We start from the raw sequence: 24,820 nt of genomic DNA, 5'->3' as shown, positions 1-24,820 counted from the left end.
TGTATTTCCCTAAGGATGAGTGATACTGAGCATCTTTTCATGTGTCTATTGGCTCATCTGTAGGTCTTCTTTGGAAAAATGTCTGTTCGTGTCTTCTACCCATTTTTAAATTGGATTATTCATTTTTGGGGGGTGTTGAGTTTTATAAGTTCTTTATATATTTTAGATATTAACCTGTTATCAGATATGTCATTTGCAAACATCTTCTCCCGTTTTGTTGCCTTTTTGTTTTGTTGTTTATTTCCCTTGCTGTGCAGAAGCAGAAGCTTTTTATTTTGATGTAGTCCCAATAGTTTATTTTTGTTTTTGTTTCTCTTGCCTCAGGAGACATATCTACTAAGAAATGCTATGGCCAATGTCAAAGAAGTTACTGTCTATGTTCTCCACTAGGATTTTAATGGTTTCCTGTCTCACATTTAGGTCCTTCATCCATTTTGAATTTACTTTTGTGTATGGTATAAGAAAGTGGTCCTGTTTCATTCTTTTGCATGTTACTATCCAGTTTTCCCAACACTATTTATTGAAGAGACTCTTTTTCCCATTGGATATTCTTTCCTGCTTTGTCAAAGATTGACAACGAAGTATTCTATTCCATTGATCTATGTCTCTGTTTTTGTGCCAGTCACAGTATTTTATGTTTAAGAATGTTATCACAGCATTACTCATAAAAATGATGTGTTTTATCATACAGTCATTATAATAGTAATATGCTGTCTTAGCTGAAGAAAAAATGTAATATGCTATGTTTACCTAAATAAAGGATAGCTGTGAAGTAATTGTGGAGTAGATAAATGAATAGAAATATACAGTCTTTTTTTTTTAAAGAACTACAAATAGCATTAAATGATTAGCAGTATAATGTTAGATGAAAAAAAACCAACATGTTATATATTACTATTTTATTTTAAAAATTGAGTTGCAGGGGCATCTGAGTGGCTTAGTTGGTTAAGCAGATGACTCTTGATTTTATCTTGAAGCCATGGGATTGAGCCTTGTGTTGGGTTCCACATCCAGTGGGAAGTCTGCTTCAGAGTCTCTCTTTCCCTTTTCCTCTGCCCCATCCCTCCATCCCTGCTTGCATGCACCCTCTTTCTCAAATAGATAAATAAATCTAAAAAAAACTGAGTTGCATGTAAAATTATAGAAGTAAATGTATAAAATATGTGTGATTTAAAAATTACATTATTTTGATGCCTTTTTGTATATTCCAAATTCTCCTTAGAAATTGTTTTCTTATAAAGCTAGAAAAAATTTGTAATTAGTATAGACAAATTTTGCCTTAAGGAAAGATTGTATGCATAACTTTTTGTGGCAAATGAGAATCTATAAGGAAGGAAAATAAGATAGGAACTACTTATACAATATCTCCTGAGAATCAAATAATAATCATTTTATTAACTTGCAATTTAATTTTTTATAACATATTAGAAAAATGTTAAGTTTAAAATGTCTTGGCTTAAAAACTTCTATTGCTTTAAAGAATCAGCATAAATAGAAAAAACTGTACATTGTGGCCACATAATATATAATAGTTTTGAAATGAGATTTACTGAATAAAATTGACTCTAGGTAGGCATTGTAGACTGTGGGATTCAGTAATTCCCTTGATCTCAGGAGCCTCACAGACTAGTGGGAAAAACTCAGACAAGCCAAAAGTTACATCTCTGCATGAAAATGTTATAGAAATGGGTCCTTGGTGCCAGGGGTGCCCTGGAGATAATGTTCCCAACTGCATTGGTGAGAATAATGGGAGTGCTGAGGAAAGTTCCTAGAAAAAGTGTCTCTTCACCTCAGTTTGAAAGGGAAGTTAGGAGTTTATCTTGAGTCGCCGTGGATGTCTTGAATGTCTCCTATGTAAAAGTGAGTCAAGGGAAATATAATCAGAAGTTCACTAGGAGATCATGATGGAACCTATGGATCACGTCTTTCATCTCTGTGTCTTCAAAGACCTATGTGATGTCTATCACATAATTGACAATAAATATTTTGTTAATAAATTGATGAATGGCCTTCCAGGCAGAAGAGCAGCATTTACAAAAGATGATATTTCATTATAAGAGGCATTTAGGGATTAGTTTGGAAAGGAAGCAGCTGACCGACCAGTGACAAAGGCTCTTATAAATTCTGACAATGAGCAATTGAAAAAACTTATGCAGAGGAGTTTTGTGTCTTGTCACTCTAGGCATTGTGGAGGATGAATTGAAATGAGGTAAAACTGAGTAAAAGAAACTAGTTACAAAGCTATTGTAGTAATACAGATAAAAATTAATTGGTGCCTGAAATAAAGCAGTGATTATTGGAATAAGTGAAAGACATTTAATTCAGTAGATGTTTAGCAAATAGTATTGGCATACTTGCTAAACACCAAATATGGAAGGAGGAGAAGTATAGAGTATGGGCAGGAATCTAGCAGGACTCCTTGGGTGTCTAGATAAATGATATGGCCATTACTGTAAAAAAGGAATGATGAACAGACCAAGTTTAAGAGAAAGAAAATACGATCCAGTTTGGACATAGCAAGTTGAAGGTACCTTTGCACATCTCATGGAAATGTCTCCTTGGCAATCAGAGATATAATACTGATGCTCAGGATAAGGGTCTGGGCTCCTGGAGATAGATTTCAGTGACATATGCATGTAAAAAGTTGGAGCCATGGGAAAAGCTATACAAATAGTGTTGTACCTTAGATACATGTATCTAAAAAAGTGAAAGTCTGGGACTATAGATTTCTTCTGTGATTTCTAGTAACATGTTTTATGTGAAATCATTATAAAATATACAGATTTTAGCATGTCAGATAATTTTAGCATAGATTTACTGAACTGAGACTCAAAATTCCATGGATTACAATACTTGGAATAACTGTGCAGTTTGTTGCCTAGACCTAATCAGTCACTCTTACTTTATGTCTTTTACTTGCCAAAATAAAGAACCGCATATATTCTGCTTGCCAAGATAAAGTTACATTTTAAAAGGTTGTTATATATTTAACAGCTTGTGCACTCTTTAATATAAAAGGAACATGAAGCTTCAATTAACCACTTTTCCTTTCAGGTTTTTAAAGTCAGAATTATTATGTTGATTTTTGTTGCGGAACTAATAAATCTTAGGACAACTAGTAAATTAATATAATCTTGCTTTCAAATTTACATGTTTTTTTGGGTGTTGTCCTTTATCATTAATCCTTTCATAAACTCTCCTGAGAACTAATAAGAATCAGGCAGCCCGGGTGGCTCAACGGTTTAGCGCCGCCTTCAGCCCAAGGCCTGATCCTAGAGACGGGGATCGAGTCCCACATCGGGCTCCCTGCATGGGGCCTGCTTCTCCATCTGCCTGTGTCTCTGCCTCTCTCTCTGTGTCTCTCATGAATAAATAAATGAATTAATTTAAAAAAAGAACCAATAAGAATCATTTTATTAGTTTTATTAACTTGTTATGTAATTGTTTATAATACATAAAAATACACCAAACCCCTTCACTCTTTAAAGACATAAAGCCAGAAACTAAAAAGCATACTGTATGATTGCCTCATTTATGGAGTTACATCTTCATCAGACTAGATGATTAATTCTGACAGTGAAATGGCATTGGCAGTCCGCTAAGAAGGCCCTGTCTATAGATGCAGAGAGGAGCCCTATTCAACTCTAACAAATAATGACCAGACAGTAGAACCAGCATGGCACACTTGTGCAAATTGTCCAAGAAGGCATGGATTCCAAAAGAAGGCCAACAAAAACACTTGTGGTAGAGTTCTTCTAGTGCCTATGTACAGGCAGAAATAAATATTTATCAGTAACAATCTATAGTTCATTTTTGTACCTGTCCTGGGTCATGAAATGCTAACCCCAAATCCTGATGGTCTTTGCCATGTATCCTCTCCACCTGCACCAGAACATCTGTGCTTTTGAAAAAGGTAGTAATTCAGTACAGTTAGCCGCTTCTTGTCTAAGAACCGGCACAAAATATGGGGGAAGGGGCGATTGAAGAAAAAAATAACGTTCAAAAGAATTCTCCGCTATCCATAATACATTTGGTTTAATTACAGACTCTTAAAAAAAAAACAAACACATAGAAGTTGGGATTTCTACGATAAGAAATACTCATGTGCACTTTGCCAAAAGAAGGCAAAAAGCATTTCAGTAAGGGATCCTGGAAAGGGGAATGTGAACAGAAAAATCTTCTATATCCATATCCAACTGGTATGGGTAGTATAAAGAATATGGATTCCAGTTCAGATTTTGAAAGGAGGAAGAAAATGAGCCATTGGTGCAGAAAATAGAAGTCCAAAAGTATAGGCAGTCACCTTAGTATCGCCAGATCTAGAGGTCACATTCCAGTAGTTTATCTAAACCAGATCATCAGCTTAATTTTCAAAATGGCATAGAAAATATTTGAGAGACCTTTATTTTTGTCTTCCAATTTCTTCTGTTTTGGGCAAGTAGAGCCTTTCAGAGGTGCTAGTACTACATTTCATGATTCCTGGCCTTCCTAAGTAACTGTCAAGAATCAAGTCTTTGGGGCACCTGGGAGGCTCAGTGTTTGGGCGTCTGCTCTGGTCATGATCCCAGAGTCAGCATTGAGTCCTGCATGGGGCTTCCTGCAGGGAGCCTGCTTCTCCCTCTGCCTACATCTCTTCCTCTCTCTGTATCTCTCATGAATAAATAGTCTTAAAAAAAAAAAAAAGAATCAAGCCTTTCGGGGAGAGACTGTGGGTAATCTGTGTTTCTTACTGGGTAGATGTTTTCTGGTCAGGATCTGGCTGCAGTGGCTAGGAGCTGCCAATACTGTTGCTATCTATGATTAAGAAAGTAAAGTGTTCATGCTGAAAACATACATCTTTGCCTTTCAAGATGTTTATCCATCTTCTTTGCAATTTGATTCTCATTCCCGGATATTTAGGGGATTTAAACCAAATTAAATATTTTTCATTATATCTAAAGTTGGCCATGAAAAAAGCAGTACTAGGAATCTGTGATTAATAATTTGTTATTCTGCAGTTTTTCTTCTTTAGTAAAGGAAAAATCATTTTATACGTTTTTGAAAACATATCACAAATCTTTTAAAAATGCATCTGGTAGAAATCTGACAAATCATTTGGCGCAGTGATTCTCAAAACTGGTAATCAGCCTAGTTACCTGGGAAACTTAAAAAGAAAATATGCATAGATTCCAGGGCCTCATCCTGGTCTTAAATTAGAATATCTGAAAGTAGGGCTCAGGAATCGCTCTTTCTTGAGGTGAGTCTGGTGCTCAGTTAGCTTTGGAAAGCTCAGATCTGGTTCACTTTTATCACATTGTCATCGTCACTAATCCAAACTGCCTTTATAGATGGAGAAATCAATATCCATGGAAATATCAAAGGACATGCCCTAGGTCATGAGTGAAGGGAAGAGCCTGGGGACTGTGATCCTGAGCCTTAGTCTTATGTTCTGTCCCCAGAATTTGGAGATGGCATTTTCTGTGTCTCACTCAGGCAGGCGCTTTCTTTACTTTTCTGAATATCATTAGAAATTTTCAGAAATAACAAATTTATTTGCTGTTGGCTATTAGAATGCATTCTGATAGCAGTGATTTTATTCATGTCCCTAGCCAACAAAGTTTATCACTAATTAATGGTATATTGACAACAATCAGCAGTTGTATGGACAATCTTGTAAAACACATTTAAAATTTTTTTAAACTTACAGTTTTGGATAAACTGAGACACTGCTCTCAGGAAACTACTTTGAGTCATTGAATTAAGAAAATGGGGATCATGTCTGTCACTTTCAGATTACTCGGCATCTTCTAAACTCCATTTACATCATGATTTTGCAGGCTCACATTCAATATAAACAGATTAGACCCCCTTCTGTTTGCATTTTGCAGCCACACAATTCATACTATACCAGGTTGGATTCAGTTATTTCAGCTGTTAAGAAAATCATTTCTAAGACTTTTGCTCTTAAGTTAGTTTTATTTTCTCATGTGGGAGGCTACTTGCCTTGGTGATGTAATGAAAATGAATAGATTTCCATTTTTATGGGGATCATATGTGAATTTATTTTAAACTGTATACCAGAAACAGTTTGGATCTACTTGCATTGTCATGTTGTTTGTCAGTAGTTGAATAGTCAAGAACTGGTTGTTTTCTCGGACTGGGAACATTAGATGCTTTCAGCAAGCCTTCACTGTGAGCACCTGATTCTTCTACTTCATGCTTTGGGCAGACTGTTTTTCCATGGATTGTGTGGGATCTTACTGTTTGATGAGCCTAAGCAGTTTTTAAAATAAACAAGTCAGTGGCATATTTTCCTTTTTTTTAGTATTTCCTATTCTTATTCTGATGATAATTCTGAAAATCTTATAAATGTTCTTTTCTCTCACCATCCTTTCTTTGGGATTTCTTTCTACTTCAAGTAAACCACAGGAAAAGACCAATTATGTTTTACTGTTATTAAAGAAGAAAGCATGATACTAGAATGCAGTATTACAATATTTAAAGACAGATCTAGGAAGTATGATCTTCCTTGACCATGTTCAACATTGGTTATTCCTTTCATGGAATACTTTTCAATTTTGTGGTATATAAAGCAGAACAAGAGCATCTGAGAGTTCTGTTGAGCCACTAACCAATTATAGGGAAGAGAGAGAGATTCAAGTAGAAAAATAGATTAAAAACATCAGAGTTCCTCACCTGGGAAAGGAGATCCTATGATTCAGTATCTGTTTTAACATACACAAAATATTTTTTTAAAAGATTGTATTTATTTATTTGGGGCGTGGGAGAGGGCATGTGAGGGGTAGGACCAGAGGGAAAGGGATAAACAAACTCTGTGCTGAGCACCAGAGTCTCATGGTGGGGCTCAGTCGCAGAATCCTGAGATCATGACCTGAGCTAAAACCAAGACTCAGATGCTTGACCAACTGAACCACCCAGACACCACCCCTACACAAAAGAGTGTATAAGGACAGTGATACAAAATTGAACAAAAAGAAATTGTATAAATGCAGCAAGCAGGAATTCGGGAGTAAAAAAATTAATTGTTAAAGTATAGAGAAATGGTAGAATTTACATTGCTATGAATCTTTAAAAAAGTATATACAGTTTCTTGGTTTTTACTCTTTGGTCATTGGTCTTCCCAGATGATAAGGGCTTGTCAAGGCAGTTTCCTCCTGATAGTGTGTGTGCTATTTTCAGATATGAAATGAAGTGACTCTAAAGATCAGTATTAGTTAGATTTCAGGTTAAATTGCTATACAAGGAGACCTCCAAATATGGTAACTTAAACAAGTTAAAATTTATTTCTGTGTCATCTAATAGTCTAGAGATAGGCAGAAGAAGAGAGGCATCTGGTTTGAAGCAGCTTTCCAGTTCTCACTGTCCCAGCCAGCTGGGGAGAGGGGGTATGGAATGGACAGGGGGAGGGTGCTGCATCAGAAGTTGCACACATCACTTTCACTCCATCCTTTCGACCAGAGATAGTCTCAGCCCACTTTAGGCTGCAAGGAGAGTAAGAAGTGCAGTCTCCACCTGAGCAGCAGTGTGATTGGCTAAAACTAGGAAATCTTATTTAAAAAGAGTCAATTTTAAAAAAAAAGCTTTTTTAAAAAGGGATTACACATCTAAAAATTTAAGATTTCATATTGTGTTTTCACAATAATTTAAAAAAAAAACAAGACAACTTTTGATCTTGGGGTTGTAAGTTCAAGCCCCACATTGGATGTAGAGATTATTTAAAAATAGAATCTTTAAAAAAATAAAATGTTTTAAAAAATAAAAGAAATATGACATTTTGAGACACTATAGTAAATTTATTGGATTATATTTGCATAATACTTACACTTTGTCAGGTGGAAAATCAAAAAGACCAGTAGGCAAACACTGTAATACATCATCTTCTCTAAGAGTTACGCGTTTTCTTAGCACTTCTCAAGATTATGTAACATTGTGTTGAGGTGACTATCCAGTTTGGAGTGGGTGACTAATTATCCTGAGATCTTTTTCTCTGTCAGAGAACCTAGCACATGTTAAAGTTCCTTTGTCTATAAAAACATTCTGAAATGCAAATCTCTAAATCTTAAAAGTAGTAGACAACAGGGCTGAATGTTCAGTTGTCGTGCATATCTGTATTATAGTAAGGAGACTACTGTAGCCATGGACTGGAGCATCAGGGTCTCAGCCACAAACAGGAAAGCTGCCAAATATGGTGGCCACTGCCACCACCATTACTTAGCACTCACCTGTTGGTGGTGGGCTAGACACTAGAGACCACTGCTTTTGCCTGAAAACCAGCAAGCACTACCGCAAGCTTCAGGAAAAGCCACATGGCCATGCTTCACGATGTGTACTTTCTCCCTCAGAGTCCTATGAAGGTACATCAACTTGGTGACTGCTGGGTTGAAAGTAGAAACTCTAGCTGCAAGATCTAGTTTATCCCTTTAGCCTCAAATGTACAGGAAGTCATACTAGAAGCAATTTGGAGTTCTATAGTGTTTGCCATATAGAGCCTCAGATAGATATTAGTTTAACCTCTTGCCTTTATACTTGAAATTGAGTATATGCGTTTCTGGGAAAGAGCAACAAGCCAAAACTATGTCGTGTTTAGTGTAGAATGCTGGAATCTGGAAGTTATTATTCCCAGGAAATATGTCTGCAACTTTATTTAGTACCTGTCCTAGAAATTTCATTGTTGCGAGAACAAAAATAGTCATGAATTTTAGCTTATACTACTCCCAGAAATAGTTCAGAAATAATTTAGATAGTTAAATACTGTAACTCTCAAATGGTTCCAAGTTCTTATTCCTATCCAAGACCAGAATTTTTCATTCCTTTCCAATAATGCAACTTTTTTTTTTTTTTGCAAATAACTAAGAGCATTGAGGTAGGAGATAGATTGCAAAAGCATTCCTTTCATTAAATTGTTTCAGGAAAAGGAACCTCTTATTCCCAAAGCAACAGATAGGAACAATGAGTAAAAAGAAATGATGGAATGTATAATCAAAATTAAAATTATCCCCTGTATCAAAAACAAATTATCCCCTGTATCACTCAGCTATTGCATATTTATTGAAAGCCACGGAATCTCAGTGACATACAACCATAATACTTTATTTCTCACATACCTGAGGGTTAGGTAGAGTAGCTCTGATGATGTTGGCTGGGTGGCTCTAAGCCATAGGTTGGGTCCAGGCCTTTTTCACAAGGTTCTCATCCTCGTTGGACCAGCCAGCTAGTCAGGTTATGCACTTTTAAAGCACAAATGGTAAAGGCACAAGAACATAAGTAGAAACACCAATTACCCTTAAGATCTAAGCTTGGAACTGACACACTCTCATTTCAGTGTACATTTTATTAACTAAAGAATCACATGTTCAAGTCCAAAGACAAGGGCTTGGAAAGTATAAGTGCTTTTTGTAGGAGGAACTGTCAAGTTACAATGCAAAGAACATTGACACAGGAAATAGATGAAATTGGGGCCTAAGGCAAACTCTGAATTATCAAAATATTTGGAGGGAATTCTGAGGTACTCCAAATGCCTCTGTTTTTTTTCATTCGTGATTAATAAATTATCATTAAACCTAGCCTTTATTTATATACTAGGATAATGTTGAATTAATCTCTATAATTGAGATATGTAAATGAAATAGATTTCCTGGCTGAGAAGCAAAGAGAGATGAGGATGAGGGCACCAGGTATCCCCTCCCCACAATTTGGTGATAGTTGTAAAGATTTCATTCAGTGTTGTCATAGATTTCTTTATATTATTAAAAAGGAATTAAAAAAATCTTGTCTCTAAATAAAAAACAGAATATTTACTGTTTACTCATGAAATCAGTCTAGATTTGCATAAACTATTTGTTGTTGAACCTATGACTAATTCTAAAAAGCCTATGATAATAGATAGGGTTTATTGAACAATTAGATGCCTCCTGATAGAAATAGAAACTGAATTTATGGGGGCACCTAGATGGCTTAGTTGGTTAAGTGGCTTCCTTTGGCTCAGGTCATGATCTCAGGGTCCTGGGATAGATCCCTAGTTTAGGTTCCCTGCTAAGTGGGGAGTCTGCTTCTCCATTTCCCTCTGACCCTCCCCCTACATGCTCTCCAGTTCACACTCTCAAATAAATAAATAAAATCTGTAAAAAAAAATAATTTATGTGATGCTTTTGACTTTTTTCTTAATAAACAAGTTAAATAAGAATATGATCTAACTACATTCAATTTAATACTACTGGAGACTAGAATGTTCTTTTAAGTGAATATGAAACAGCTTCAAATTTGATTCTGAATGAAGTATAAATTCACATATAATTTTGTGTCAGTTTCAGGTATACACGTAATAATTCAATACTTGTGTATATTGCAAAATGATCACCAGTCTAGTTAACACTTATCATCACATAGGGTTATAATTGGGGGTTTTGTGATAACTTTTAAGATCTACTCTCTTAGCAACTTTTAAATATACAGTACAGTATTATACCTTTTATTTTTTAATATTTTATTTATTTATTCATGAGAGACACAGAGAGAGAGAGGCAGAGACACAGGCAGAGGGAGAAGCAGGCTCCATGCAGGGAGCCTGATGTGAGACTCAGTCCTGGGACTCTAGGATCACGCCCCAGGCTGAAGGCAGGCGCTAAACCGCTGAGTCACCCAGGGATCCCCATATACAGTACAGTATTAACTATAGTTGCCAAGCCATACATTATATCCCTAGGACTTACTTATTTTGTAATTGAAAGTTTGTACCTTTGACCTCCTTCATCCATTTTGCCCCTCCCATCCTCACTTCTGACAGCCACAAATCTGTTCTCTGTATCTTTAAATTCAGGATTGTTGTAGTTGGTTTTTTGGGGTTTTTTTGTTTTTGTTTTTGTTTTTAGATTCTAACATGTAAGTGAAATCATATGATATTTATCTTTTTCTTACTTATCTCACTTAGCATAATGCCCTAAAGGTCCATCCATGTTGTTGTAAATGGCAATATTTCATTATTTTTTTATGGCTGAATAATAGTCAGTAGTCTTCTGTGTGTGTGAGTGTGTGTGTGCACGCGCCATGTTTTGTTTTCCTCCTTTCCGTTCATCTATTGATGGGCACAGAGGTTGCTTCTATGTCTTGGCTACTGTGAATAATATTTATTTAAATATTGGTTTTCCTTTTTTTTTTTTTTTTTTTTAGTTTTTATTAAATTCCAGTTGGTTAACACATAGTGTAATATTAGTTGCCCTACTTCTTAAAATTGTTGAGGGAATCATATGAAATATATGAAAACAACTTGCAAGTCATCCAGTACCATATAACATTAGGCAGTGATTTATGATTTTAAGTGAAAATCTTAAAAATTTGCAGCTAGAAAATTATAATTGCATGTTTCCTAGATAAAACATGACACACTCATAATCAGAACATTAAGATAAAATATACAAAGCTAGTGCTTATTCAGAAAATCAAACTATGATATAAATATGGCATCAAGTTCTATTTTTTAACTCAGTGGTACATAAATTGAGAGTGCTGTGGCTAAAGTTAGCTCTGCATTAGAGAACACTGTTATTTAACACAAATATTGTTTAGTAAATGATATTTAAACATTTTGCTTTGCCATTTATTAGTGCCATTTTCTCACAAATGTCTGTAGAATCAGGATTTTTAGTATTAAATAACAGTTAAGAAAAAGAAAGACTAAAAAAAAAGAAAGAAAAGGAAAGACTTTAGCTTGTTCACTGTTACATCCCCATTGCCTAGGACATTGTCTAAGACACAGTATTTGTTGAAAGACTGAATGAAGGAATACTCTAATAATTGGAGAAGAGAGTTTAAGAACAGCTGTAACGCATGATGCATGAAGATGTTAAGGACAAATACCAGTAATATGTGTAATATTCCAAAATGTCTTTGTTTCACATATGTTTGGCAGATTTAACATTTCTTTTTATTTGCTTTACTTAGGGACGTGTTGCCTTAACACAAGAGAAGGAGCAATTTGCCCATGAACATGAAGAAATGAAGAACCTAGAAGCCATTGTTCAAGAAATAAAACCAACTGCCCTCATAGGTAAACTTTTCCCTTTTTCCCATAAACCCCACTCTGACCTCATTTTGGCCTGATTCATTTTCTTACTGATTTTTGAGGCATAATTGAGCTTTTTGAAAATTTAACCTTTGGAATTCACACATTCACTGAATCAGCAGTACCCCAGACATCATATAGATTTGTAAATATAGTGCTTCCCTCTCAGTACTACCAATCCCAGCTAAAGTGTGTGGCCCCCTTTGCTGACTCTGTCAGCTTGTTAATCCTTGGCATAATCCACTCTTTACCAGGCTTGATTACTCCAGATAGACAGTGATTCTCAAATGGGAGTGATTTTGCCCCCAGAGAAACATTTGGCAATGTCTGGAGATGGTTTTGGTTGTCACAACTTTGGAAAGGTTGGGGATGGGGTGTCAGGGCTACTGGCATCTAGTAGGTGGGGACTGAGGATGCTGCTCAACATCCTATAATGCATAGGAAAGCCCTCCCCTGCCAACAAAGAATCATCCAACCCAAATTGTTAATATCCCAGAGGTTGAGAAACACTGAACTAACTAGACACTCCTTGAAGACAAGGACCATATTTATATTCCTCATAGCACTTAATGCAGTAGCTTACAGTGTATGTGCACATATGATCTTTACTATGGTCAGATTTAATGTTAAACGCAGCCGAAGTTATGAAGCTTTAGGCCATATTTTGTGTGTATATGATGTTAGTCCTTGTTTTGTATCATACTTCATTCCTAGATGCTCTTGTGAAATAGATGACAGTATTGAGAACAATGATGATAATGATAATCATAATACAAGCAAATACTCTCTGCCAGAAACTATAATAAGCTCTTATTGTTGTTTTTTACAAAATATATTGTATCAGGGATCTGATTTTTTTTCCATTTCCATTATGCTAATTGCCGTATACTTCTGTGAGGATTCTTTCATTGAGTGATACTTCAATTTTTCAATTGAATTGGATGATTGTCTTAAGTGTCAAGCACTGGTTTATAAAACATAATTATAGCCTGAGAGACTGGAATATATTCATAGAATTGTTTATAGAGAGATAATATATCTTAGGCACATTTTAATTTCCTGATTTAAATGTCTATAATCAAAATACCTAGGGAGTGGGTCACTAACTCAGTGTATTATGAGCCGAATGTTATATCTGTGATTTTTTTCTGTAGATACTTATAGATTTGTAACCCTATAAATCATTGGCATTAATGAACTTATCTCTTTTTGTCACTTTAATGCAAATATTCTGTATTTTGTTTAGGGTCTATTAGAAAGTGACCTGACATGTCTCGTTGTTTGAGGGCATGGACTTCTTAGATTAATTGAACAATGATAGTCTATTCACTGGTTTCTCATTTCTACATTAGGAGTTGCTGCAATTGGTGGTGCATTCTCAGAACAAATTCTCAAAGATATGGCTGCCTTCAATGAACGGCCTATTATTTTTGCTTTGAGTAATCCAACTAGCAAAGCAGAATGTACTGCAGAGCAGTGCTATAAACTAACCAAGGTAAAGCAAAAGTATAACTGATTTCTACCCCTCCTCCATTCCCCAGCTCCACCAATGCTGGCACAGACTTTGATATTTTATAATCTAATTCTTATTCATTATAGGGGAGCCAAGGATATCTAAGGTTCTTACCACTTAATCTTTAAAAATTAAACAACCATGATTGAAAGCAAAGTGAATAAGTTAGAAGGGATAAGAATTATTTCCTTTTCCAGAATGTTGTATAAAATCCTCCTCTTCTTCAGTAAAACAAAATAAACTTTGTAATGTTTATTGATAGTTTTTCTCCAGTGATTTGGAAGTCTCCAAGATTTAAATATGAAAGCTAAAAAGGAAAAAGTGTGATTCTAGATGCTTACTAAAATAACTCTTAATTAGCTATTTCTGAACATTGAAGCAAACAGTGTAAGACCACAATCTTATTTTTGCTTTGCTAAATCCTGGGTTTGGATTTTTATGGCATGGTGGTACATTTGGGAAGCTATTTTGACATCCAGCCAGGTTGGGATAGGCATCCTCAGAGGTTAAGGATTTTATTATTTCCAAAAAAAAGTGGCTTATTTTATACTATGTTTGTATTAATATAAAATTTGACTAATAGGTTGGAACTATTTTCCCTTGAAAGACTTGAAATGTCATTACAACAAAATAGAGGTTGGATCATATATATCTAGCACTTTTATTTTGGAAATAAATCCAAAATGAACTAGAAAAGGTAAATATGACACAAAGTTAGGTCACTCTGCACAAATCAGAGCTTGATGGCACTGGTCCTTTAACATTATAACATTAAATGCTCATTATTAGAATTAATGAACTTGTTGGCAAGGAGCTACCCCATTGTTTATCTCTCTGATTTGTGATGACATCAGTGTTCTCAATAATTTCAATTTTCAACCCATCTCTAGATTGAAGAATTTGTCTGACATTCCTCAGTAGTCCTTAAGCCTTTAAAAGGGAAAACAGATTCCTCTGGGAAATAAGATTTTAGCATGGTGCATTAGGCATAATAAATGTTTATGTAATTATTTTGTCATGTATCTCAGTAGGTGTGAAGAGTTTGTAGACTCCCCAGGAATAGACATGAACAAAATTGGCCAAATTTATAGTTGTATTTTTAAATTTGAATGTGTCTGATACAAATGGCCTAATTCTCACCATTTTACCTAATGTTCTATGTTGTTAAAAATTTTTAAATAAAATTGAAGGTTATTTTGAGGCTAAAAATTTAAATACTGGTTTGGCCAAAGGATCACAGCACAAGCAAAGGTCCATCTGTGCTGGATAAGTCTCTGCTGCTTCATTAGGAAAGGTCTAATGTCATTAGGAAAGGTTAAAAATACAAAATACAGAAAGATGATTGAATCATGAAGAACTATAATCCAAAAGTATGGAGAGATTTTCTTCTGCATATTAACAGTCCATGTACATGAGAATGGTAGCTATCATTTATTGAGTGTTGTTCCTCCTTAAAATGATGATTATAAAATAGTAGGCAGGAAGTGGAGGTGAGAAAGGAGATAAGCATATATATAGTTTTGTAGGTCTTTTTCTCAGCTATAATTTTTTGAAGATATATATATTTCAAATAATAAAATTACATTAGGGGGATCCCTGGGTGGCGCAGCGGTTTAGCGCCTGCCTTTCGCCCAGGGCGCGATCCTGTAGACCCGGGATCGAATCCCACGTCAGGCTCCTGGTGCATGGAGCCTGCTTCTCCCTCTTCCTATGTCTCTGCCTCTCTCTCTCTCTCTCTCTCTCTCTCTCTCTATCATAAATAAATAAAAAAAATAAAATAAAATTACATTAGAAAGTTCCTTATAATAAAATATTTTATCTGCTAAACAGATGAAGTTATCAGACTTGTCTGAAAACAAAATGTAATGTTCTATAAAACATGTGTCCAAAGACATCTAGATGACAATTTCTATTTTCTTTCTTACCTGTTTTCATCTTTTTATACCCTGATGAAGGTTGAATCATTATACAACTTTACCTGTATACAAAAATATATTATGGCCTTTGTTAAAAATGAATATTAAGTTAATATTATTAATATTATAATGAATTTAGATCCTAAGCAGGGATGGAAAGTTACAGCAAAAACTGTCATTATTTAAATGTTGCTTTTTTCAAATGGATTTCTTAGATTGTGATGCTTTATTTGTCAAGGGTTTCCTATAACTATTTTAGAAGCCTATTCTCAGCTACATTTCCACCCTCATTTTCACAGATCAGATAGATTCTCCCCCCAACCTTTTTTTTTTTTTTTTTTTAAGAGAAAGAGTGGAGGGGCAGAGGGAGATGGAGAGAGAGAATCCCAAGCAGACTCCATAACTCCATACACAGTGTGGAGCCCATAGCGGGGCTCAATCTCACAACTGTGAGATCATGAGCTGAGCTGAAATCAGGAGTCAGGCATTTAACCTACTAGCCACCTAGGTGCCCCTCTTCCTTTTTGATTAGCAGTATGAATTTGCAGCACCTAGTAGGCCCTAAGTCACTGCCATCTAAGACATGCAATATGTGAGATTTCTCAAAAACAGTGTAACAAAATATGAAAAAATGACAATTTTTGACAATTATTGATAATTTAACTTTACTCTTATTTGCTAATCCCATTTGTGCTATTGAGTTTGTTTCTATGTGATTTTCTATATAATTCTCCACAATATGGAAATACATAAAATTTGTCCCAGTGGTTATGCTGAAATGTGTAGATCTCTAAACTCTAACCTAAAATGTCATACTTTCCAATGCTGTAATGTTAATCTCTCATTTTTTTAATGTTTAGAAGTGTATAATCTGAAGCCCCTATAGAAATGGTTGGTAGGCTTATTGGTTGGACCATTGCAGAGAAGAGAGTGGTGACGTTGGGGCATCCTGTGCTTTGCACACATCTCTAAGGAGAGTGAGGCAGAGAACAACAGTAATCATCCACCTCAGAACTTATTGCCAACATCATAAAAACTTGCCCAGACTTATTAGAGAGTAAACAAAAATTAGCCTTCTCTCTAAACACTCAGTACTGTCTAACTATGGGGTAGTTCTGCTATGATACATTTGTTTGAAAATATCATGCTTCTTTTTAAAGCTAGCCACATGTCTGTGTTGTAGGGGCGTGCGATTTTTGCCAGTGGCAGTCCTTTTGATCCGGTCACCCTTCCAAATGGACGGACCCTATATCCTGGCCAAGGAAACAATTCCTATGTGTTTCCTGGAGTCGCTCTTGGTGTCGTGGCATGTGGATTGAGACATATCACAGATAACATTTTTCTCACAACTGCTGAGGTATTGTAAAATACTCTGTGTTCACCAAGGCTATAAAACTCCAAGTGAGCTCAGTGTTGGTTGTTTAATGATCTCTTTATATAAAATCTCAGCTTGTTCCCTATAAGATACAAAGTCAAAAGGAAAGAAACTCTCCTAGTGGACAGTAAGGGGTGGGTAGTAGGTTCATATCGAGTCACTGAATAAAAGACTGTTCATCAGTAGCCAGTAGAAAACTTCTGATCTCTTACAAGGAAGCTTTTTTTTGTCTTCACACTTCCAATCGAATTCTGTGACAGTAGTGACACAAAAATACTGTTGCAAATCATAATGAAGTGGTAAGTATTTCTCCAGTCCTTCCTTAATAACTGCATTTTGAAGGTTTAAAATAAAAGTCATTTGGCATAGTTAGAAAGTACTTATCATTAAGGATTCAGGGCAGAAAATAGAAACTACTGTAATATTTCAAGCGGAAAGAAAATTAAAACAAGGAATTAATGTTTATAAAGTTATTAAAAGCACAGATGTAGGTTTGAGTGTGGGCCTTCAGGAAAGATCCTCAGAACATCACAAAACAGACTCATGAGGGATCGATAAGAACTCTTAAGAACTGAAGGATCTGAAGTTACCCTTCTTGCAAGCCAACAAGTTAGCCTGCCATGGTTTCATAGGTGCTGGCAAACGACACAAAACTCTTAGGTCAGAAACAAAGTACTTTATTACTTATGGTGCAAGAGGTACCATAAACTTCAGCTTCCCTTCACTTCCTCTTAACCCTCAAACTTCAGGGGGATGATACAATATCAGGCACATATTTATAAAATCATGAGCTTTTGACAATCAGAATGTTCATCTGGTTGATAGCATGTTTGAACAGGATCCAATTCATGAGAAATTTGAGTGAATCTCTTCTAAAGTTAAACCACTGTCCAACATTATAACTAAACTGAGCTAAATAAAAATTTATTAAAATTCAAATATTTTCATCTTGCAAACATGCTATTCTTTCTGTTGTGAAGGGGAACTCTAAAAATACAGATAAAGAGTCTTATGCTATTGATTTGATCTAAGGATTATAATATCAGTGCTTAGAACCTGGCATCATTCTGTGAGTCCAGAATATTCTGAAGTCTGAAGGCTATGTTTTGCTCCTTTCTTTCTCTTCACTGCAGTAAAAGTATGACAGCTGATGTCTCAGTTTCCTTTTCTTAAAATATAGATTTTATTTATTTGACACAGAGAAAGAGAGCCACAGCCAGGGGAGCCATAGTGGAAGAGGGAGAAGCTGGCTCCCCACTGAACAGGGAGCCCAATGTGGGGCTCTATCCCAGGACCCCGGGATCATCACCTGAGTGGAAGGCAGATGCTTAACTGGCTGAGCCAGCCAGGTGCCCTCCGAGCTTTGAAAAAAAATCTTGTTAAACATAAATAGATGTTTAATTACTAGGAGAGCTTTTCAAAGCTGTTTATACATTAAGGAAAATGTAATCATTGTTCTATGTAACAGACACATCAAAGCGGTGGGGGGTGGGGGAGATCTTTTACTCATTGTAGCCCGTGTTTGCTTTCCTGAATAACTCCAGCACCATCTAGTGACAAGGTTCATGAAAAAAAATCCTTTCATTTACTTTCTAGACAAAGTAGTAATAATCACTACCAAAAAACTATGAAGAAAAGAAATAAAATGTAATGTCAATAGTCTTATTCTTATCATAGCTAGTGATCTCTCCAGCTAAATCTTTTGACCTTTCCCCTGTTTTTCTCTCAGGCTTCAACACAACATTCCTGTTATTTATACCACCTCATTGTTTTCTTTGTCTTCTTTTCAAATCCCTTTTAACTAAGAGCTTTTTTTTTTTTTTTTCTAGCATCCTTTTTATTTTGTCCTAACTTTTTTCTTCCCTTTTTCTTATGAATCTGGGGAATTTGGGGATCTCCTCCATTCTCTAGTTTCCATTATCTTAATTCTAAGTGGCCAAATCTATGTATCTCTGGTCTCATCTTTTCTTATGTCTGATCGATATTTCCACAGAAATGCCTGCTTCCTTAATGCCTGTTTAATGCCTGAGTTTCCTTAAACTCAAGATGCATAAAACTTTACTTCTCATCTTCCCTTACCCTCAATATTTGCATTGCTATTAGTGACATCCCTTTCTAAGCAGACTCTAAAGGTTAGAAACCTGACATTCTTTCATTCTCCCTAATCTCAAAGCTTCAAACACATGGTACACACATAGACCTGCATAACTGCTCTGTTATCCTGCTTGGAAAACTCAGAACTGTTTTCCACCTGGCTAAGCCTATCCTTCTGGTCACTGCCTAACTCCTTTTGTGACTACCGTGGCTCATCTTGATCTTTGTCTTTAGCCATGGCTGTCTTTATCAAACACCTTGACATTTAGTTTAATTTCTACTTGTATTATGCTCTTGAGAGAGCTTTATGTTTCAAACAGTTAGGTGTTGCCTTACAATTAAATTGTAGATTATCTTCTTTAAAGACAGTCTTTCATATACTTCTTTCAAAACTCCATTAGCACCTAGCACAATGCTAAAGCACATAAAGAAACTTTGTAAATATTTACTGAATTGAGCTAAATAGAACTAGGCATTTATCTTATCAAGAAGAATAAATACAGTATCACAGGTGCTCACTGCTAGGGGGACCAAAGAAGGAAGTCCTTACTAGATTATATTTTGTAGTTAACAAAAGTTACATGTAGGAGATCTAGGTGAATTTGGCAACCTAAAATTTAATAATTAAGGATTATTTCCTTAAATAGTTGAGTCTCTTTTGGAACTAGAAATCTCATGGATAAGCATCAATCCTGACGATTTCCTGGGCATTTTTATATAACAAAGAGATTTCTAGCTTTCCTGGTACTCTGGCAGCCTTCTGGACCTCAGATAGGAGCACTTAGTGCTCCGCTGGATCAGCCTTGTGGCTCTGCATTGTCTGTACAGCTGCCTGGAAAAAAACCCCTCATCTATTGTCCACATCTAAGAGGCAAGCCTTGGCCTCCTATGCCTACACTGTTCTGCCTGAGTCACCTGCTTCACGTCCTCTCACCTGCCTCACCCCACCCCTTTCTGATGTCTGTCCGGAACACGAGATGATCACCACTGACAACAGCATCTGGAGGAAACTGATTGATTTAAATCACTGGATAATTGAAAAAACAGCTGTTGTAACATTGCCAAAATGAAATGAAGAGAGGTCATTTGAAAGTGGACACAACATAGTTTGACACCAATGGCAAATCATGAGCAGCAAATCGTTTTTGAGTGAATGAGCTACTAGGTGAGAATGACACCAAGACTCTTTTATAATCCCTCCTTTTCCCCTAGGACACTCCTCCATTCCATTTTAGTGATTTGGTTCCTAGCAGTGAGGTTCCCTGTTGTTACCTGTTTGCTACTTGAGGCTATTCTACAGTTTCTTGGCTCCCTGTCTATCTGACAGGCATACATGGAAAGCAAAGATTCAGACTGATTCTTCTTTACTCAGCAGTCTTCTAACTGCCCCAGATCTCCCTAAAATGATACTGTGTAACATTCTAGAGAAAAAACAATGGTGTTGGATACCAGCCATATGCCAATGGTGAGAGGAGAGGTATACATATTATCTCATAGAAATAATTTGCAGTTGGTTGTTTATATAAGTTTCCTTCAAGTCAAAAAGCTAATAAGCTAATATGTTGTAGAACAAGATCTGACCCCAAAAGCTATTTTATTTCCATTCTTCCATGCTGGCTGCCATCTGTTCTTTGAAAAGTAAAATAGCTAAGATTTATCGAACGCTTACTTTCCCAGACAATGTGGTAAACTCCTTACTGGTGTTTATATCATTTAATCCCATGAATTTGGAATTGTTATTAGTCTTCTGTCACCAAAGAGAAAACTAGGCTTACAAAGGTTAATTAATTTGCCTGAATTCAAGCAAATACTAATTATTGCAGTTACATTTTGAATACGGACCTACCTCACATCAGAGCCTGAGCTTTCAACCACTGTGCTATTACATCCTTTCATGATTGTGCTTATTTTTTCTCTATCCAGTTAAATAACAATACTGCCTCTCCATACAAGTGTTTGCTTTAACATCTAAGAAATGTCAACTGATTTAAATGTGCTAAAAAATCTTTGCAGTACAAGGAGTAACAAGATTTTGTAAGCAGCCCAATTTATTCAGTCAACATAAAATGGTTTTATTTTGGCCCAGTCATCGTTTGAAATAATTCCCCATAAGGTCCCTCTTTTCTTTCTCTTAATGGCATCTCAAGTAATTTTTAATTCTGTTTCTTACTCATTCTTCTAACGAGTATTAATTAAGTACCTACTGTATACTAGGCATTATTCTGGGTGCTGGGGATACATCAGTGAACAATTATTAAACAACTCTCTAGTTCAGAATTTGTATACAATTCAGGTATCTTTCCCTTCAGTGCAAGAGGCCTGCAGCAACAGCTGGCAGAGAGTCATCTTCTCTTTTACTGCCCCCCACCCCAACCTCTCATACCAGCACCATGAGTGGTTTGGAGGAAACTGGTTTGGCTCTGAAAAACCTCTCCCTGCCTCATTAAGGCCTATTTCCTCACATGTGTATAGAAAAGGGCAAATGTGTTTTATTAACTCTCCACTTTTTTAGGCCATTAAACCGTATGAGGCCAGGGCAAAAATCTGGCTTTCTCATGGGGCATGTGTACAAGAGCTTAAAGGACTCTTGGGAACCTCTTGGGCAGGATGTGAGACATGTGGCTCCAGCTCAGCCTCCCTCCCCTTCCTCAGCTTACCCAGCCTGTTGGATCATCCTCTGCAGTGGTCACTCAACTTTGGAAGCTCATGCCTTCCGATCTGCAGCAATCCCCCCTTTCTGTCTCATTCTCCCCCACTCTCCTTCAGTTCACCTCTACTTATATAAACGTCTGTAATTGCTCAGGCTAAGTGGGGAATAGAATGCCAGTCTCTCCTTCTTGAGGGCACCTGAAGCTTTCAAGCAGAGACAGCATGCAATAAAAAGAGGAAGGACAAGCCACTGCATTACCCACTAGGCCAAATCATGGTTCTAGCGACTCTCCCTGATTCTCCTGATCTCAGCCTTCTGGGAAGGGGAGTGGCTGTGTTTATGGGGGTTGCAGGGCTGATTCCACCACCTCTTCAGTTCTGAGGGAGATGGTAGTCCTCACTTATTGGATGGCTTCATTAAAATGTTCTGTTTGTAAAAACAGTTCTGTCTGTTTGTGCTGGGGGCGGGGGGGCTCTGATCACCAATTCTGGGGCAAAGGAAAAGTTTTACTCAGCATCCCATTACAAAGGCAAGAAATAAATGAGTTAAGCAATGTCATTATAAAATTCCTTGTGATCGACTTTCTATTAATATAATTTTACACTATATTTTGCATAATATGCAATGTAATAATCACATAGCAGTTACACTAGTAACTTCATCTTGCTCTCCTCCACTCCAAACCCTTGCCTGAATACCCTGCCTGAGAAGTCTTCAGTCATCCACCAGAACTTAATTTGTATTGATGGTGCCCCAATCCTTATTCCCTATGCAGACCACCCCTCAGCTCCCCAAGATCAGGACACTTCAGCTCACTGAGTCCAGCCCCTACATCTCTGCCATTGGTCTGAATCTACTTTCTGGAGTGCCCATGCCTTCCCTGTTTGTCTAACTTGTCCCATACTCCAGGTCCCTCCACTATTCCTCTGGATTTCCTAATACTCTACATGTCACCTATAGCTAAGACTGTCCTCCCCTCCAGCATTCTCTTTTCTCCGTCACTAACTTACAACTCTCTCAAAGGCAGGAGCTGTTTTTTTAACCTCTCTTGATGTGACGCTCAGTGTCTTTCATATTTGCTGATGGAGTAAAACAATTGCAGAAATAATTTCATGATTTAAAAAATCTAAGAGATATTACGAGATACTGAGAAATAAGCGGCTGGTTCAAAGTGTTCAAAAGAGGAAGATTATCTACTTCCTCTCTGCATCCTCAGCTCCATTAAATCATAACCCACTGGTTTAGACTTGCCACACTGAATACCTAATCAAAGTCTTACAGCTGAAGGGAACTTCAAAGTTGCTGAGTCTACCTCTGTGGTCCAGGAAGTTTAGCAAATAGCTTAGCATATAGAACTTTATTGTGAACTGTTCAAGAGCAACTTACAATATTATGTCCCTTTACCCCTAGATATTTCAGGACATTTTTTAAATGTGATCTCTGTTCCATTTTCAATTCAGGAACTTTAACACTGATATAATATTTTTATCTGATGCATAGTCCAAGTTCAGATTTTTCCAATTATCCATAAAAAAGGCCTTTATAACCCCTAGACTAATCCTTTAATCTGCAAGAATATTTCAGTCTTTCCTTTATGGTGCTGACATTTTGGAGCATACAGGCCAGTTGTTTTTTACAATGTTCCTCACTTTGGGTTTATCTGATTGTTTCCTCATGATTGAATTCAAGGTATGTGGTTTTGTTAGGAGTACTAAATGCCTAATAATTGCACTCTTCTCGGTGCACCACATCAGGAGGCATATAATGTCTGTCTCATTAAAAAATACATTTTATTGAAGTATTATTGACATACAAAAAACTGTACATATTTAATTATACAACTTGATGAGTTTGGAGATAAATATATACCTGTGCAACGATCACTAAAACATATGCCATAAATATATCCATTACTGCCAAAAGTCCTTTCTTGTTTTCTCTATTATTGTGTGTGTGTGTGTGTGTGAGAGAGAGAGAGAGAGAGAGAGAGAGAGATAATATTTAGCAAATTTTTAAGCGTATGCCATTTGATTTAGAAATACAGAAGGGCTTGGGGATACCAAATGCCAGGGCCAGTTAGGTGATTCAGATAATCCAGAATCTGGGTAAATTGAAATCCTACTTGCAGTGTGACTCCGAAATGGCTTTCTCAGCCTCCTGCTCTACCTGTTGTGCCAGAATATGTGATCTGGGAGAAGTAGTGTGGTCAGCCCTGAGTCCCTTTCCTCCTGTACTATCACTTGCATCATTCTCCTCTGCCTTCCTTGCTCCTCTCTCTCCTATTCCACTAGTATATCAGAAGGGAAAAGCTTCCAGTTTCATGGCATAGTAGAAAAGGAACTAGAGAGTTGGACAATGAAGATTCTTTTCCCAACTTTAGTAATGGTGTGATCCCACCAATCCCCAAGTGTCTGTGGACTCAGGTTTCCCATTGACAAGGGGAAGGAAATGTTTTGTGGTATGAAATAAAAACATTTTTGTCTTTCTTTTTTTGAAAGATTATAGCCCAGCAAGTATCAGATAAACACTTGGAAGAGGGCCGGCTTTATCCTCCTTTGGACACCATTAGAGATGTTTCTCTGAAAATTGCAGCAAAGGTAAAACCACTTGTGTTTAAGTCTCATTATTTTTCCTTCTTTCTGTTCCTAAATAGGCATTTTTAGGTACTACAAATCAACTCCCTTGAAATGCATATCTGTATCAACTTATTTTGTTGGAAGTTAGAGAAATGAGCCACAGTACCTGAGCAGAGCTTAGGAACTGCATTTCATACCTAGGAATTGAAGAATTGGGATGAATGATTAGTTTCCCCATCATTCTTTTCCATAATCTAAAAAAGTTAGCAGGGTTTCATTTCGGTTAGGTTTCCCCAGCTTCACGTTTTTGTTTTTTTCTGGTTTTGTTTTTTTGTTTTTACTTATTGCTCTCCATATCACACTTGGCAATGGTCACCAAAATGCTGCAGATATGGTAGATTAATGTTTAGACCTTGAATCACCCGTCTTAACCATGTTGCTGGATGCATGGCATCTTAAAGATCATAACTGATAACACCGGGCAGAGGGTAAAAACAATGAGGGCAAGCAACTCAGAACTGTTGGGCTGACAGATGAGCTCTTGAAACAATTAATGCAGAAGAACCTAAACTCACAGAAATTTTCATTAAAAGGAGTGGGAAATTGACTTTTTTGCAGTATAATCGTATTAGCTTACT

General features: G+C 36.5%; 1 protein-coding gene across 2 annotated transcripts in view; it reads left to right on the top strand.

Moving 5' to 3' along the window:
• Positions 1–24,820, top strand: part of ME1 (malic enzyme 1) — a 193,909-nt gene that overhangs the window by 164,022 nt on the left and 5,067 nt on the right. For both annotated transcript variants that reach the window (XM_072736255.1, XM_072736247.1), the window contains exons 10-13: positions 11,938–12,043; positions 13,411–13,553; positions 16,671–16,844; positions 24,105–24,203. In XM_072736255.1, the coding sequence (XP_072592356.1) occupies positions 11,938–12,043; positions 13,411–13,553; positions 16,671–16,844; positions 24,105–24,203 (522 nt within the window). The remainder of the gene's footprint in view (positions 1–11,937; positions 12,044–13,410; positions 13,554–16,670; positions 16,845–24,104; positions 24,204–24,820) is intronic.

Source organism: Vulpes vulpes, chromosome 1, assembly GCF_048418805.1.
Source record: "Vulpes vulpes isolate BD-2025 chromosome 1, VulVul3, whole genome shotgun sequence".
Lineage (NCBI taxonomy): Eukaryota > Metazoa > Chordata > Mammalia > Carnivora > Canidae > Vulpes > Vulpes vulpes.
Note: the sequence above shows the minus strand (reverse complement) of the source record. Positions and strands in the feature narration are given on the sequence as shown.